This window comes from Salvelinus alpinus, chromosome 26 (genome assembly GCF_045679555.1).
Source record: "Salvelinus alpinus chromosome 26, SLU_Salpinus.1, whole genome shotgun sequence".
NCBI lineage: Eukaryota > Metazoa > Chordata > Actinopteri > Salmoniformes > Salmonidae > Salvelinus > Salvelinus alpinus.
This window is the reverse complement of record NC_092111.1, coordinates 19,149,880-19,166,366: the sequence shown is the minus strand read 5'-3', so window position 1 is coordinate 19,166,366 and position 16,487 is coordinate 19,149,880. Positions and strand designations below refer to the sequence as shown.

The 16,487-nt window shown below is 42.2% G+C and overlaps 2 protein-coding genes across 4 annotated transcripts; both read left to right on the top strand.

The window, feature by feature from the left end:
• Positions 1 to 2,135: 2,135 nt before the first annotated feature.
• On the top strand, positions 2,136 to 7,363 carry LOC139554870 (membrane progestin receptor alpha-B-like). 3 transcript variants are annotated; one of them, XM_071368093.1, is made up of 4 exons: positions 2,136 to 2,364; positions 2,593 to 4,352; positions 4,525 to 4,779; positions 5,036 to 7,363. In XM_071368093.1, exons 2-4 carry the CDS (start codon positions 3,943 to 3,945, stop codon positions 5,952 to 5,954), a joined length of 1,584 nt encoding a protein of 527 aa, XP_071224194.1. In that variant the 5' UTR covers positions 2,136 to 2,364; positions 2,593 to 3,942; the 3' UTR covers positions 5,955 to 7,363. The 3 variants fall into 3 exon arrangements, with proteins under 3 accessions (XP_071224194.1, XP_071224196.1, XP_071224195.1); XM_071368095.1 differs by lacking the exon at positions 2,593 to 4,352 and having other exon boundaries at positions 2,138 to 2,312; XM_071368094.1 differs by lacking the exon at positions 2,593 to 4,352 and having other exon boundaries at positions 2,139 to 2,364.
• Positions 7,364 to 10,485: 3,122 nt separating this feature from the next.
• Positions 10,486 to 14,753, top strand: LOC139554869 (SH3 domain-binding glutamic acid-rich-like protein 3). The gene is made up of 3 exons (XM_071368092.1): positions 10,486 to 10,644; positions 12,004 to 12,171; positions 12,331 to 14,753. The coding sequence occupies exons 1-3, from the start codon at positions 10,600 to 10,602 to the stop codon at positions 12,397 to 12,399; spliced, it is 282 nt and encodes a 93-aa protein (XP_071224193.1). The 5' UTR covers positions 10,486 to 10,599; the 3' UTR covers positions 12,400 to 14,753.
• Positions 14,754 to 16,487: the final 1,734 nt, after the last annotated feature.

Genomic DNA, 16,487 nt, shown 5'->3' with positions numbered 1-16,487 from the left:
TGTGGGAGATAGAATGATGGTCAAAGATAAAAGTTTTTTTTTTTAATTAAAAAATAAAACATAATAAAAAGTACATTTGAATGACACTAACTGGCAGTGTTTATACAGCTAATGCCGGTTTGCCTGAGGCTGATGCCGTGCAGGTGTTTGTACACATGCATATACACACACTCTCATTCAAATAAACACATACAAGAACATTTAATAGTGCCAGACATGCACACAAACGTATACAGTAGGCATTGCTGTAATGATTTTAGTTGTCCTTGATGTCCTTTGTTTTAAATTTATTATTTTGTTTTATACATTTTTTGTATTGTTGTTTGCTGTTTTCTTCTGTCTTTTCCTTTTTTCTCTTTAGTTAATTCTCTTAGTTGTTGGTGCATTCGGGGGTTTCTTGGGGGAGGGGCTGTGGGAGGGGTCTCGAATGGTTGAGGGACAGCTATTGGGGAACTGTGGGGGGATCTTGGAGGGTTCGGGTTCACGTTTTTTGGCCTGGTGGTAGATCGGTCAATGTGCCCTTGAGCAGGGCATTGACCTTGGATGCTTCTGTGTGTTGCTCTGAATGGGAGTCTGTTGGATGTAGTTGTTGAGCGGCTCCACTGCAAGTATATTGTATGTTTCGAATATTCAATAAATATATATTTTTTTTATTGAAAAAAAATATTGGTCCAATGACTTAGGATTTGTGCCACAAATGATTCATGTTAGCATGGGAAACTAAACCAAAGAATGGATTGCTGTCATACCTTGTCCATAGACTGCTTACAGGGTCAGGAAACTCACATGAAATGTTTGAATTTGTGTGAACTATCCCTTCAATGCTATTTTGCATTTCGTGGTTTACCCACCTGTTCTGCTAGATTAGTGTTTTGGGGTATACCCACCTACAGAGTTTAGACTTCACCCACCCATGTTTTTACCACTACATCCCTCAAGGGATACTTCAGTATATTCTGGATACCATGAAGCAAAATAGTCAACCCTGGAACCCTAGGGAAAAAAGGAAAACTCAACCAAATTCTAAGAACTAGCTTGGAGCTGCCAAAAACACTCCTTTTACCCTTTATCATAGATCAAAAATAGCTAAAGTGGGTCTTTCATTAGAAGAGGAGAATACCCCCCCCCCCCCTTCTCCACATCCAATGAGTAGGGTACTGCCAATGGGACACTGCCCAAATTGGCACTGTCAACATATTATATAATTGTCTGCACCCTTTGAAGGGAGCTTTCAATCTACAAAGCAGACCTTTGTTGATTATCTGAAGCTGTTCATTCTTAGTTTGGTACATTGTATATGCTCTGGCAAACATCTCTGGCATGGTTTTCAATCTGGTTTAATAGGCAGGCAATACTGAGTAACCAAATTACAGACACAAATAGGATAGGGCAGTTTAAAAAGAAACTGATTGTGTACATCAAATGCGTTTGCTGATAATGCTAGATTATGAAATATTTATAATTTAAAAGGAACTGAGACCCACATACTGTATAAGCCCCAAACATTTGAATAATGATGTCAATGCTTTGAATGTTAAACACACAGGAAGGAAAGTTTTCCAAAGGAGATTGAGATTGTGCAATGCTTCGTGCCTTGATACCACGTTCGGACACATCCATGCAAAAGAATGTTCCTAATACCGCCCACGTTCTGGATTTGTTGTTGTTGTATTTGCAGCGTTTTATACCATTGGGACTTAAATTACATTTTACATGATTTAGACTCCACGTAGAAGCTTTATAGCAGGCCAAAATCTAGGATACTTCGTTTTTGATGTATTGAAACTTGGAGTTCTCACTTTTTTCATTTTCCAGTTTAATAGGGTGCGGTTTTTCAAAGAAATCTCGTTATTTATTCTCTCAGTATTCATCCCTTGATACTGTATAAACTCATTAATGAATTTCACCGTCATATGAAACAACAGAGGGAAATCTAAAGTTGACTAGAAACAGTTGCACGGTGACTAGTCCTAAAGGTATGAGGGACAGTTCGCAGTCGATCATACGTCCACGCCAGTTTCCTGTAGCCAAGGTAAATACCACATTTCTTCTCTCTCTCCTCTGCTTGTAACGACCGCCTACTTACTTGCCATTGGACACCTCATGTTCATATAAGACACGCATCTGTTGCATTCCAGTATCTGAGTGGTTGACAAGGCTGTCACCGGTCGGGGAGGCGTGACCGACCGATTACTGTCCGAGGGGGACAATGACGGACACAGTCGGACGATCATCACATCTGAAGGTGAAAGATCCCGCGGAGGGTCCTGCTGCGCGGAGTGTTCAGGAGCCGTCTGATGTAGGCTAATAAAGTAAGCCTACAGTAGTAGCCTTGAAGAGGAAGAAGAACACCCACATGCATTGGTATTTCCTCTCTCGTCTTGTGCAATATTCTCTAACTTTTTACTTATCACGTGAAACAGTGTACGCAAAAAGAGCACAAGTATAGCCTATACAAAATGAAATTGAATGCATGTCAACATGTTAAATTATAGTATTTGATGGGCGTGAAATAGGGTTTTCTGATTTTTGGAAGAGAGCAATGTCAGAAATGAATTTCTCACTGATTGCTCTGCCTGCCTCTCTCCACAGCCTTTGTCACTCAAACATGGGAGAGGCTGGAGGGAGAGATTTATACTGTAGGTTTATGTGAGGTCTTGATTGAGTTATTATTGTGTGTCAACGATATTTAGTCAGTGGGTGCCACCGTGTAAATTCCTCAGTCACATTAGCCATAGGCAAACACTTGACAGGGTTGACAGTAGGGAATAGGTGTTGCTGAGATTTGACTGAATTTGCCTTGTTATCATGTAAGGATCCCGTTTTGAAGGTGTTGCAGCTACATTTCTGTTCATTAGCGACTCTGTTTTATCAGATGTGGGCATGTGGCCAGTACCTAATAATAAAGTTGAAGTTACTGTGTAAACATGTCTGATAGTATGTCTGCATCTGAAAATGCATTCTTTCACCAGTTCAGGAAAGGAACATTTTAGTACTTGATAAAAACTTGCTTGCATCTTATGATCAGAAGAACACGGAGAGAGAGAGGACAACGTTTGAGTTTTCACCCTGAGGAAGGCGAGTGTATTATGAATTGAAACTGCATTAGAAATACATTTCAAGTGTGACTTTATCTGTTTCAATGTATACATTTGAATCAGATGTGTGTTTAGTTATTAGACCACCATCACATTTACATATTATTCATTTAGCAGACACTCTTATCCAGAGTGATTTACAGGAGCAATAAGGGTTAAGTTTATACAACACACTGCTTAGAAAGATATCCTTATCTTTTCTCTGTTCATCTTCAAGGTGGAAGAGTTCATGTTCTCCCTCCCTGTCCCCCATCCCCTATAGCATCGCTCCTTTCCCTCCTATCACTGTTTAGAGTGCAAACTACAGAGAGAAAGAATGGATCAGACACTGAGCATTAGAAGCTCAGGGCAAGGTCCATAGACAGTATAGTAGCCTAATCTGCAAGGTTAACTGCAGATTAAGGCTAACTACTGCTAATAAATTGGCAGGTCTGCTGCAGGAGTCAGAACAGGTCTGTTGTCATCTGGCCTCCTGCCCCTGCGGCCTTGGTGGCCCAGCCAGGTAGGGCCAGCATGAAGGGTGTCCTCTGATTGCCTGGTTAAACCAGACTGAACATGCACTCACCAGGCTAGTCCTCTCTTCTGAGGTGGGAGGATTTTACAGATAAACTGTGAAGGAGAACGTTCACTTGGACTAGAGACTCATTTTGAAGTAATTTGACTGATGAAGCAGGTAGTGAGTGTTTCTATTTATTGAAGGAACTTGTCATTTAAAAAAAATATATATTTTATTTTACCCCCTTTTTCTCCCCAATTTCGTGGTATCCAATTGTGTTAGTAATTACTATCTTGTCTCATCGCTACAACTCCCGTACGGGCTCGGGAGAGACGAAGGTCGAAAGCCATGCGTCCTCCGAAACACAACCCAACCAAGCCGCACTGCTTCTTAACACAGCGTGCCTCCAACCCGGAAGCCAGCCGCACCAATGTGTTGGAGGAAACACCGTGCACCTGGCAACCTTGGTTAGCGCGCACTGCGCCCGGCCCGCCACAGGAGTCGCTGGTGCGCGATGAGACAAGGATATCCCTACCGGCCAAACACTCCCTAACCCAGACGACGCTAGGCCAATTGCGCGTCGCCCCACGGACTTCCCGGTCGCGGCTGGCTGCGACAGAGCCTGGGCGCGAACCCAGAATCTTTGGTGGCACAGCTAGCGCTGCGATGCAGTTCCCTAGACCACTGCGCCACCCGGGAGGCCCGGAACTTGTCTTTTTAACCTGTGTCAGATGTGTTTGTGGAGTCCTCCAACAAAGGTGATGTTTTTACTACAAATAGTTTTACTTACTCTGCAGTTTTAAAATAAATTAAGTAATTTTAAACCTCTTTTTATACTTATTTATTGTTTTTAAGCCTTTTAAGTGTTAGGGTAGGCCAGCTCTGAATGCTAAATGCTTTTCTAATGGTGTTACTCTCCTTCTTTTTCAGTTGCCATTCTCCTGAAACTATCCAGCCAGCAACAATAACAGTCCCACCATCCATCAGACCATCCCTCATGGCAACGATCGTCATGGAGAGGATTGGGCGTCTATTCATCAACCTCCAGCAGGTACAGGCGATGCCCCAGATGCTGACAGAGGTCGCCCCCTCCATGCCCGGCACGCTACGGGACACCGAAGTTCCTGGGTTCTTCAGAGAGCGCTACATCCACGCCGGCTACCGACCGCTCCACCAGGGCTGGAGGTACTGTAACAGGGTGTACTACAATACCCACAATGCTATGTAGAACATCCGGTTTTATTATAGTAAAGACATCTCTGAAGCTAACATAACGGTGTCCCGTCTCTGAAGCTAACATAACGGTGTCCCGTCTCTGAAGCTAACATAACGGTGTCCCGTCTCTGAAGCTAACATAACGGTGTCCCGTCTCTGAAGCTAACATAACGGTGTCCCGTCTCTGAAGCTAACATAATGGTGTCCCGTCTCCTTATCGATACAGGTACTACTTCCTTTCGCTGTTCCAGCGTCACAACGAGACCATCAACGTGTGGACCCACCTGCTGGGGTCTGTCCTTGTCCTGGTCAAGTTCCTCCAGCTGGCTGAGACGGTAGACTTCATCCATGATGCCCACGCCTGGCCCCTCCTCATCCTCCTCCTGTCCTCCCTGGCCTACATGGCCTGCAGCACTGTAGCCCACCTCCTGGCCGCCAAATCAGAGTTCTACCACTACTGCTTCTTCTTCCTGGATTACGTAGGAGTGGCTCAGTATCAGTACGGCAGCGCCGTGGCTCACTTCTACTATGCTGTGGAACCAGACTACCACCGGTGGGTCTCCTCGGTCTTCATGCCCACTGCCACCTTCCTCTGCTGCTTGTCCTGCCTGGGCTGCTGCTATGGGAAGTATCGCAACCACAGCCTGCGGGTCTGGGTCCGGAAGGTGGGGCAGGTGGTTCCCTCAGCTATGGCCTATGCCTGGGATACTAGCCCGGTGTTCCACCGCCTCCTCCTCTGGCCCACGTCGCACAGTGATGACATCACTGCCGTGGCCAGTGGCGTAGTCGGCGACCCGGCTATATCCTTCCATGTGGGCCAGGTAGCCTTCTTCCTGTCCAGTGCATTCTTCTTCACCAACCCACTTCCAGAGCGTCTGTTCCCAGGCCACTGTGATTTCCTGGGGCAGGGCCACCAGCTGTTCCACATCTTCTTGGTGATCTGTACCCTCTGTCAGATCCAGGCCTCTCACCTGGACTACCTGGGCCGACGGCCACTCTACACACAGCTACACGGAGAGGGAGGAACAGCAGCCACTATCTATCTGGTTCAGTATGGAGCCACGCAGGTGGTCTGTATCTGTATAGCAGTCTTCATGGCGAGGAAAGTAAAACGGTTGCTTGACTGCAGAGACAAGTCCAAATGAATTGGCTTGGAGACTATGTAAGAGGGTAGGAAAGTTATAATCACTTCCCAGTGGGCAAAACCGGTTGAAATGGGTTGACGTTATTACAGCCAGAAACTTTTGCTCAGTTTTGCCCGCTGGGTTGGTACCAAAGTGATCAATGTGGCCTTGGTTGACTGGACACACACTGCCTTCCTTGCCTGTAAGTCGCTCTGGATAAGAGCGTCTGCTAAATGACTTAAATGTAAATGTAAATGTTTTTGAAATGTACATTTATATTATAATATTATGTTTCTCTACAGCACCTGTGTCCTTGAGAGAGTGTTGTTTACCTTTTACATAATGGAAGTTGAGGAAGCCTATCACTAGCATGGTCACAGATCTGTGACCATAAGAGTTGGCAAGACCGCACAAACAGGTCTGGAACCAGGCTAGCCTAGCACTGAACAAAGCCTCAATGAGATGTAAGAATGTTGATAACTTGCATAGTACTTTCTATATTTGCTATGATTGCTCACTGTAATCCTAGAATAGATTTGCTTAGTAGTTCTCTGTTTTTCAGTTGGCATGGTGGTGTCAAATTATGTATGTAATGTACATTATCGTACATCTGTAAATTGTTGATGAGGTTATGTTCCATTGCTACATTTTCCTTTTGATTGACCATGAGGAGAAAAGAGTTCCCTCTCTTACTCTGGTCTACCACTGCCAGGACACACTCTTCACTCAGTGCTGTGATGTAAACCAGAGACAGGCTCTAATTGGCTCTTTCTGGACGATCACCATGGTGACCTATAATAAAACATTAGTTCAGCCAATGGGATTGAATAAAGGTGTGAGGACAACTCCCTTTATACATTGCAACACACATAGCCAATCCCAATTGGTTCCCCATGCCTTCTCCCTTTGCCATATTAAACCTTATGTGTTTGCAGATCTGAAGGGTGATAGGTAATATGTGTAGTGTTGGAGCTTCCACCATATTGCTTCCACCTTACAGACCTGCAATCACAGGGATATGGCCAATGAGAAGGGCTAGGGAGTGTATTGGGACCGGCTTTGTTCATGTTTACCCTTTGTCCATTACTCTCTGATTGTGCCATATGGTGGTATCAGTGGAGGCTGCTGAGGGGAGGAGGGCTCATAATAATGGCTGGAGCAAATGGAATGGCATCGTGTTTGATGTATTTGATACCATTCCACTGATTCCGCTCCAGCCATTACCACGAGCCCGTCCTCCCAATTAAAGTGCCACCAACCTCCTGTGGGAGGTATAGTTTCCCCTGACTGATGCAAAAAAATACCTTCACAGCAATGCAGTGTTATTATGACATGTCAGGAATCATAACAATTTGCAGGGCCTTCACATTTCAGAACTTTGTTAACTTTATGGCATTTGTAGAACAGCAATAAAAACTACTTGAAGCCCACACCCCTTACCTTTCATTATTACTGCAACCTCAAACTTCCTTCCCCCCAGTGAAATATTAAAGACATGCTCAGGTACTTTGGCGACTAGTATTTTTTTTCAACCTCCGGTTTTGTGCTGGATGTGTCAATGTGTAGTTCATACATGCATGATCTATGAGCAGAATTACTGTCTTACCTCAATTAGCCACAAAATCCCTAGTTTGAAAGTGATTGCTAGCAAGACGCACACACAGTAGAGGGAAAGAGAGCAATGATGTGGTGATATCTGCACATTTGTGATGTAGTATGCAATTTTCTGAGACTTTTGGCTTGTCAGCGCTACTTTCAGAACTACTGGCTAAAAAGTGTATACAAAAGTACCGGATAATCTCTTTAAGAGTGGGAATCAGCAGTTGCTACATACATTTTGGGACATATAAATGAATTATATGTACCCATTAATTCTTTAAGAATATAACTTTATAAATACCTCGAGTTTTGCAGGGTTGGGGTCAATGACATAAAAATTCAAGTCAATTCAGGAATTACAATGACATTCTAATTCCTATTTTCTTCAATGTTTTTCAATGAGGAAAACTTGGAACTGGAATTTGGTTTACTTTCTAAGTTGACTGGAATTGAAATGGAATGGACCCCAACCCTGGAGCTTAGTTCAACTGTTGTTCCCCATCACAGCCCAAAATACAGCTTCTTTTACTCCAATGTTTGTAAACAAAGTCAATGTAAACAAACACTGTAAAGCATCAAAACATGGTTAAAACTATCATTTTGATTTCATGGATGGTCAGTCCTTGCATCCTTGCATTTTAGACTGGTTACATTTCTCCAGCCCCGTCTCTCAGCCTTTTACCGAAACAGTGGCTCAGAGTACATTTGATTTATGCTTCAACTACTGATTGGCCCTTTTATGAAGGATGTAACCATTACATTGCTGCCACAGTATATTGCATCGTTTCTGTCTCCAAGCATTTCACGATGTTAAGCAGAGGTGTTGAAATATAGGGGATCGCTGCCCCCTTGTGGACAGAAAAATAATTTCATCTGAAACACAATATGTATCGGTATGCCACGAATCCATGGGAATAGCTCACATATCCATCCATTGTCTCCATATTGTATATAGCAGGTTGATTTGTTTCATATTACATCACTAGAACGAATGTAACATTTGGAGCCTACTTTAGTAACCCTAGGAGTTGGTTTGATTGATGTAACATGGACACATTACAGCCTACTGTTCTATGTCCCATCAGAGTGCTGAAATTATCACTGTTATTTGTCCTCTGGTTGTGCTCTTCATTAAAGAAAGACGGAAAGTGATCCACAGTAGAAAATGCTCCACACAGTGCCTGTTCCACTGACTGTCACTAAGCATCAAAGATCCAACCCCACCGAGGCTATTTATAGTAGGCAATACGTTTGTTTTTGTGATAAACACTGTCCAAGTCAATGGAATAACCTCAGGTGCAATAATGGAATATATGGTAAGACCCCCATTGGAACTATAAGTAAATAACAGTTCTTTGTAAATCTGAATCAAGACTACTTTGGTCTCTGTGTAACTGATGTAATTGTCAACAGTATGCTAATGAAACTAGTTGAGCTTGGCATGGTGATGTAGACATTCATCACTGGCAGAGGGAAACGGGCCTGTTCCCTTCCATTGTGAGCCAGGCAGCAGGAGAATGTGGACAAAGTCCAAGTGTAGGGTTAGCTCCAGCTTTGTCTGCTGATTCAGGTTTTTCTTACATGGGATAAAGAGGAGCTGAGCTGGGTGGCTTGGCTGGCGGCAGTGGCTAAAGGCACTGAACAAACAATATCAGAACTTACCAAAGGGCGTTAAGTGCGCAAATTATAATATTGACATTAGTATACCAAAAGTATCTTAGGTTTAGTATCTGTATACTTGTGTCAGCCTCTCTGTCCACAATGAGATCTGTTTGTCCGAGCAGTTTCACCTCTCCTTATTCTTTGACTTTGACATTGAGATCACATAGCTTTCCTTCAGTGAACACAGCATTTCCCTGCCAGTCCCAGCCTGAACTTGACACTGATCAATAAATGATGTTGAATGTTGCTGATTGATCAGGCTTGCCAGGATAGAGTCTGGGTGTCTGATTCCAGTTTGGGGCCTATTCCTGGTTTGTACACTGCCTTTAGACATGGCGGTTGGAACTACTCATCAGACCAAAGGGCATATTTCCACCGGTCTAATGGCCATTGCTTGTGTTTCTTGGCAGAAGCAAGTCTCTTCTTCTTATTGGTGTCCTTTAGTAGTGGTTCTTTGCAGCAATTCGACCATGAAGGCCTGATTCATGCAGTCTCCTCTGAACAGTTGATGTTGAGATGTGTCTGTCACTTGAACTCTGTGAAGCATTTATTTGGGCTGCAATCTGAGGTGCAGTTAACTCTAATGAATTTATCCTCTGCAGCAGAGGTAACTCTGGGTCTTCCTTTCCTGTTGCGGTCCTCATTAGAGCCAGTTTCATCATAGCGCTTGATGGTTTTCGTGACTTAACTTGAAGAAACTTTTTAAGTTCTTGAAATGTACCGCATTGACTGACCTTCTTGTCTTAAAGTAATGATGGGACTGTCGTTTCTCTTAGCTTATTCAAGCTGTTTTTGCCATAATATGGACTTGATATTTTACCAAATAGGGTTATCTTCTGTATACCACCCCTACCTTGTCACAACACAATTGATTGGCTCAAACTCATTAAGAAGGAAAGAAATTCCACAAATTAACTTTTAACAAAGCACACCCATTAATTGAATCGCATTCCAGGTGACTACCTCATGAATGCCAAGACTGTGCAAAGCTGTCATCAAGGCAAAAGGTGGCTACTTTGAAGAATCTTAAATATAAAATATATTTAGATTTGTTAAACACTTTTTTGGTTACTACATGATACCATGTGTAATTTGATCATTTTGATGTCTTCATTATAATTCTACAATATAGAAAATAGTAAAAAAATAAAAAAATAAAAACCATTGAATGAGTAGCTGTATCCAAACTTTTGACTGGTACTGTACATGTCACAGTCACATCAAATAGCCAACTAGTAGAACTTCAATCGACACACAGGACTTAAGGGTTGGTTGCACTGGCCCTTTAAACCACACAGCAAATATAGGCTTTTCAGTCGCAGGAGGGAGAGGCGATTGATTGTAGGCTACGGCAAGAGAGCTGCTCTTCTGACCAACACACAAAGGGATATCGAGAATCGCAACTATGGGCGTCAAATTATATTATACCACCGTTACTGCATCCAGAGAGGTGAGATGAAACGGAGATTATTGATGCATTGTATTCTTGCAGGTGGATACATTTCTAACAGATACCCTTTATGGACCAGTCTGAAAGACACACCCAACGAAAGCCCTGTCAACGATCCATCTCAGGATCTGATCAGCATACAATGCAAATTAGGTCAATATTGCAATTGTTTTGATATGTGGAGTTATTGATAATTCAGTCCACCATACAATCGATCGCAAGATTTTTGAAGAACGGGTTTATTTGGAGATTAACAAAACGCACCAGGAAATGCAAACTCAACTCGAAAATGTGGACGGAAGTCATATTGTCCAGTTGTATTTCCTTTATCAGTCTGCGTTAGGCGGTAGATCTCACGGGTCTATTAGAATAATGGGGACATATAGTTTTCGCATTCTGCAACCTACCTGATACAAACAATCGATGCTGCTCTAGACAAATGCAACTAGGTTACTTGTCAACGATTGCTATCGTATACATGCCTACCTACCTGTACGGTGGATATGAACGATTTATGCTGTCTAAAAGCATTATAAACACAAACGCGTTTCGCTTTTAATGGAAATAGTGAAATTGATACAAATGTTGCAGTGTACTTCCCAAGAGTTTGCATTCGCTTGCGCCTGGATACAATCAATGTATGCAAATAATCGCGGTGAAACATCTGGTGTCGATTATAGGGGGATTTGTTTTTCGGTGGGCTCTGCGTTATACTGCCAAGTTAGCCATCGGGTCATATGATTCAGGATATTTTTGAATTGAAGACTTTGAAAATGTTTAGCCATGGGCTATGTAAAAACGCAAGGGATTGAGTCATTCGGTTTGCCACTAGCTTTCCTGTTTTCTAGTGTACATTTGAATCTGCTTTAAGTAGTGCGTGTTGGTGTGCCTTACTCATTGAATGCCAGGCTGCAGTTGGTGGGTGACCTAGGCGTGGTTACACATAGCAAACATATCCTCACAACTTCCGCAACCAGGCCCAACAAGATAGCATTGCACAATTAATAATCAACTACACATTAGATAAGCTCTCTAGCTTTTATAGGCAAAGTAGACTATTTATATCTACTAGGCCTTTTTGTCTCAGAAGTGGTAATGCTACCCATCTATCTCTTTTTAACCACAGACAGTAAACAAAACAGATCTGAATGTTTGGTCCCTGGTACTACTAGTAAAACTGAACCTTTTCACACTATCGAACCAACCCAAACTTTCATATTGTACTTTTCAGCACTATGTGGAATATATAATGAGGCCAGTGCAGTACCGCTAGGATCAGTTAAGCCAGGCTTGGCTCAGTAGTGTGAAAAAGGTAATGGATCCCTGACCCTGAACTGACCCTTTCCTCTCCCCCTCCAGGTGAAGTCTCAGCAGGCGGAGGTGATGAGGATCCTGGAGAGTAAGAGCATCCAGTATGAGCTGATTGACATCTCAGTGGGCGGAGAGGTCAGGGACGAGATGAGAAGCAAGGCAGGGAACCCCACGGCTGTCCCGCCACAGATCTTCAATGAGGACCAGTACTGTGGGGTAAGGATTTGTGAGATCAGACAAACACACAACCACAACACTGTCAAACGGTATGAAGATTGTGAGTATAGGCAAAGGTTTTAACTTAAAGATGGCATAAGCATGTTATGACCCCCTTTTATATAATATCTTATACTCTGTTTGGTCTCTTTCCTCCAGAACTATGACATGTTTTCGGACGCAGTGGAGGAGGACAAAGTGCAACAATTTCTGAAGATGGCGTGTTGAGGAAGAGTTGTGTGTCTTCCCCCCCAGGGCAGGCCCGTTGACTAACCCCCTGCCCGCTGGCGGTGCTCACCCTCCTTTGTCTCAATGCCGTGATGAATGCCAAATACAACCAACCAATCAAGACACACACACACACACACACACACACACACACACACACACACACACACACACACACACACACACACACACACACACACACACACACACCTGTTCCCACCCCACTGGACACTTACCTAACCACTGTTAATATAATTGTTTGTTTTATACAGCACTTATTATGCTCCCTCTGTTTTCTTCGTCATTGTTTCCCTTTGTGGTCCTTCCTGGTCAGGCCCTGGGTTCAAATGCTTTTAAATCATTTCAAATACTAAAGTTGTGCTTGATTTAAGCGTTCCTGTTGCAATTGAACCAATAGAAAAGGCTAAAAAGGCCAAACCCCACCCACCTGCCACTCCATGCAGACTAAAGAAAATGCTCAAAGATTTGGAATGGTATTTGAACCCAGGTCTGCCTGTGTTCATGTCACTAATCAGTCTTAGTCTGCTCTGTGGGATCAGTGGAACTGCTCAATCTAGATGTGTGGTAATTAGGTCAGGTAATCTGGGCTGCCTACACGTGATTAATGAAGATCCACTAATCCAGAGGCTAACATTACCAGAAATCTATGTTCATGATCGTTCCCTTGCCCAAGAGGAGAAATGTACTTTTTATTCCCTATATTGTGGACTACTTTTGGCCACAGTCCTGGTCAAATGTAATGTACTATGGCTGCGTTTACACAGGCAGCCCAAATCTGATCATTTATTTTCACTGATTGGTCTTTAAACCAGTCACAGCAGATCTTTTTCAGAGCTGATCTGATTGGTCAAAAGACCAATAAATTAAACAAGCTCAGAATCGGGCTGCCTGTCTAAATGCAGCCCATGTAGAGAATAGGGGTGCCATTTCAGACCAAACAAACAGAATGCTTGGTTATTATCACTTAATCTTATTAACAGTGTTTTTTGATTTTTTTCTTACCTGGCCTTCTTGATTCGCATGTTGTTCATATCGACAGACAGAAGCCATTTTGATACATAATTGTAGGTGAATGTAGTCTGGAGAATGTGGAAGCCAACAATCACAGAACCTTAAAGACATGTGAATTGTGGTAGAGACAGAATAAGGTAATTGGATTCTACTTTGGTCCAAAACATTTCAATGCTTAACAGACTAATGGTGTCAAAGGTCCATGCTGGAAAGGTGACTCCACTGTGGAGAGTTACAGAAGATAGGAAAACAGACAGCATTCCATAGTGTTGAACTTGGTGCCAATAAATGTGTTTTACAGATGGATAGTCAGCTTTGACCTCTCAATATAGTCTTATTTTACTCTCTGTTAATGCATTCCAAAGAGACCTCTTACATTTGCTGGGGGAATGGCCTGATCCTCAATCTTTGGTCTTCCAGAAATATACATGTTATGGGACATTAGGGGACATGTTATGGGACATGTAGTGCCAGTAACGTTACACTGTTACTGGCACTACAGCTGTACATCCTTACTATAAGAGAGCTGAGCTTGAGTAATAGAGCCCCTGAATTTAGAATCTGTTGACTGTTTAGGATCTTCATTCCTGATCTAGCTGTGATGTCCATCTCCATCCAGCTTGAAGATGCAATAGATAACTATGCACTTAACTCTGCCTCACATTCTGTTGTACTGACTCTTGGCTACTGAGTGGAAAGACAAATTGTTTCAGACTGAATTGACTCATTCTCAGCCTTAGATAAAACTCACTCGCCACATGAGGAAGTTGAAGGCCTAACTTTTAGTGCTTCAAGTGTCTACTACTCTGTTTCGTCAAGCTGGGTTTTCTTTGATGGGATGTGAAAAACCTATGTGCTGTTTCATGTGTAGTCTCACATCTTTTTCATCCTTGTTTTAGAAAAATATTGCCCCCCAATCTAATCCCTGCACTTGAGCTGCCCTATCACCATAACCCCTGGTTCCACACAGGAACCTTGATTTTCATTTACCTCAGGTGAATTCGGGCAACGCGACACCAAACGCATAGTATATTTGGGTATATAGGTGTGGGACCTCTACTTTGTAATGGCAGCATTAACAGACAATGTTTGTGCACTGATTTGTCAGTTGATGGTGGTAGATGTCTTATTGGTCCATGATGTGTAGCTATTCACTATCAACTATATGTTCAACATTTCATGTCTTTCTCTTTGAGCTCCTGCTTTGCTTTTGGACCAAAGTCCCTTTGGCCAAAATAAAGAAAAAATGTAATATACAGAATGAGATGTCTTCCAAGAAGATTGTGAAAAAGGGTCAAATAAAATGGAATGTCTAATAGGTCCATTTGTGTTTTGCTGAATTACAAGTCTGATGGTTTAAAAAGTGAATCAAGTGACTCAGTTCAAGTTGATTAATTTGGACTTGTGTGTTATGAACATATTCTTTATTGTACAATACTATTACAAATACAATTACAAAGCTCTCAAAACAAAGAAAAACAGTATATACATCAGATAGTATATTGATTCAGGGGCACTTTTCTTCCAGTTCACATAGCTTGATTAAGACATAATCTTTCCATTTGCAGTTCTCTCCATCTCATTGAGGAATGTTACAGGGACTTGTACATCCTGCTGCTGCCCACTCTACACAGTGCCAGTCTGTAATTGACAAGTACTAATCTGCCCAACCAAACTCCACCCCCAATGAAATGGAGGCTGAATATTCTGATTCTTGGTGGACAGTGAGTACAAAGGTGGATCAATGTGCCATGCTGTGCAGGTTTTTCATTGAGTTTACAGATAAAAAGCTCAACATATACAGTATAGAATACTAGCTTATTAGTTTCAAACCTTTATTCAGGTTGTGCCCATGACCAAAAACATGACATACAGTTGAAGTCGGAAGTTTACATACACCTTAGCCTCCCCCTTTTTCCTCCAAACATAACGATGGTCATTATGGCCAAACAGTTCTATTTTTGTTTCATCAGACCAGAGGACATTTCTCCAAAAAGTACAATCTTTGTCTCCATGTGCAGTTGCAAACCGTAGTCTTGCTTTTTTATGGCGGTTTTGGAGCAGTGGCTTCTTCCTCGCTGAGCGGCCTTTCAGGTTATGTCAATATAGGACTCGTTTTACTGTGGATATAGATACTTTTGTACCTGTTTCCACCAGCATCTTTACAAGGTTCTTTGCTGTTGTTCTGGGATTGATTTGCAGTTTTCGCACCAAAAGTATGTTCATCTCTAGGAGACAGAAAGCGTCTCCTTCCTGAGCGGTATGATGGCTGCGTGGTCCCATGGTGTTTATACTTGCATACTATTGTTTGTACAGATGAACGTGGTACCTTCAGGCATTTGGAAATTTCTCCCAAGGACGAACAAGACTTGTGGAGGTCTACAATTTTTTTTCTGAGGTCTTGACTGATTTCTTTTGATTTTCCCCTGATGTCAAGCAAAGAGGCACTGTGTTTGAAGGTAGGCCTTGAAATACATCCGCAGGTACACCTCCAATTGACTCAAATTATGTAAATTAGCCTATCTGAAGCTTCTAAAGCCATTACATCATTTTCTGTAATTTGTTGCTGTTTAAAGGCACAGTCAACTTAGTGTATGTAAACGTCTGACCCACTGGAATTGTGACACAGTGAATTATAAGTGAAATAATCTGTCTGTAAACAATTGTTGGAACAATGACTTGTGTCATGCACAAAGTAGATGTTCTAACCGACTTGCCAAAACTATAGTTTTTTAACAAGAAGTTTGTGGAGTGGGTGAAAAACGAGTTATAAGGACTCGAACATAAGTGTATAAAAACTTCCGACTTCAACTGTAAGTAAAAATACTTTAAAGTACTACTTAAGTCGTTTTTTGGGGTATCTGTACTTTACTTTACTATTTATATTTTTGACAACTTTTACTCTTACTTCACTCCATTCCAAAGAAAATATTGTACTTTTTACTCCATACATTTTCCCTGACAACACAAAGTACTCATTACATTTTTAATGCTTTTCAGGACACGAAAATTGTGAAATTCACACTTATCAAGAGAACACATGGTCATCCCTACTG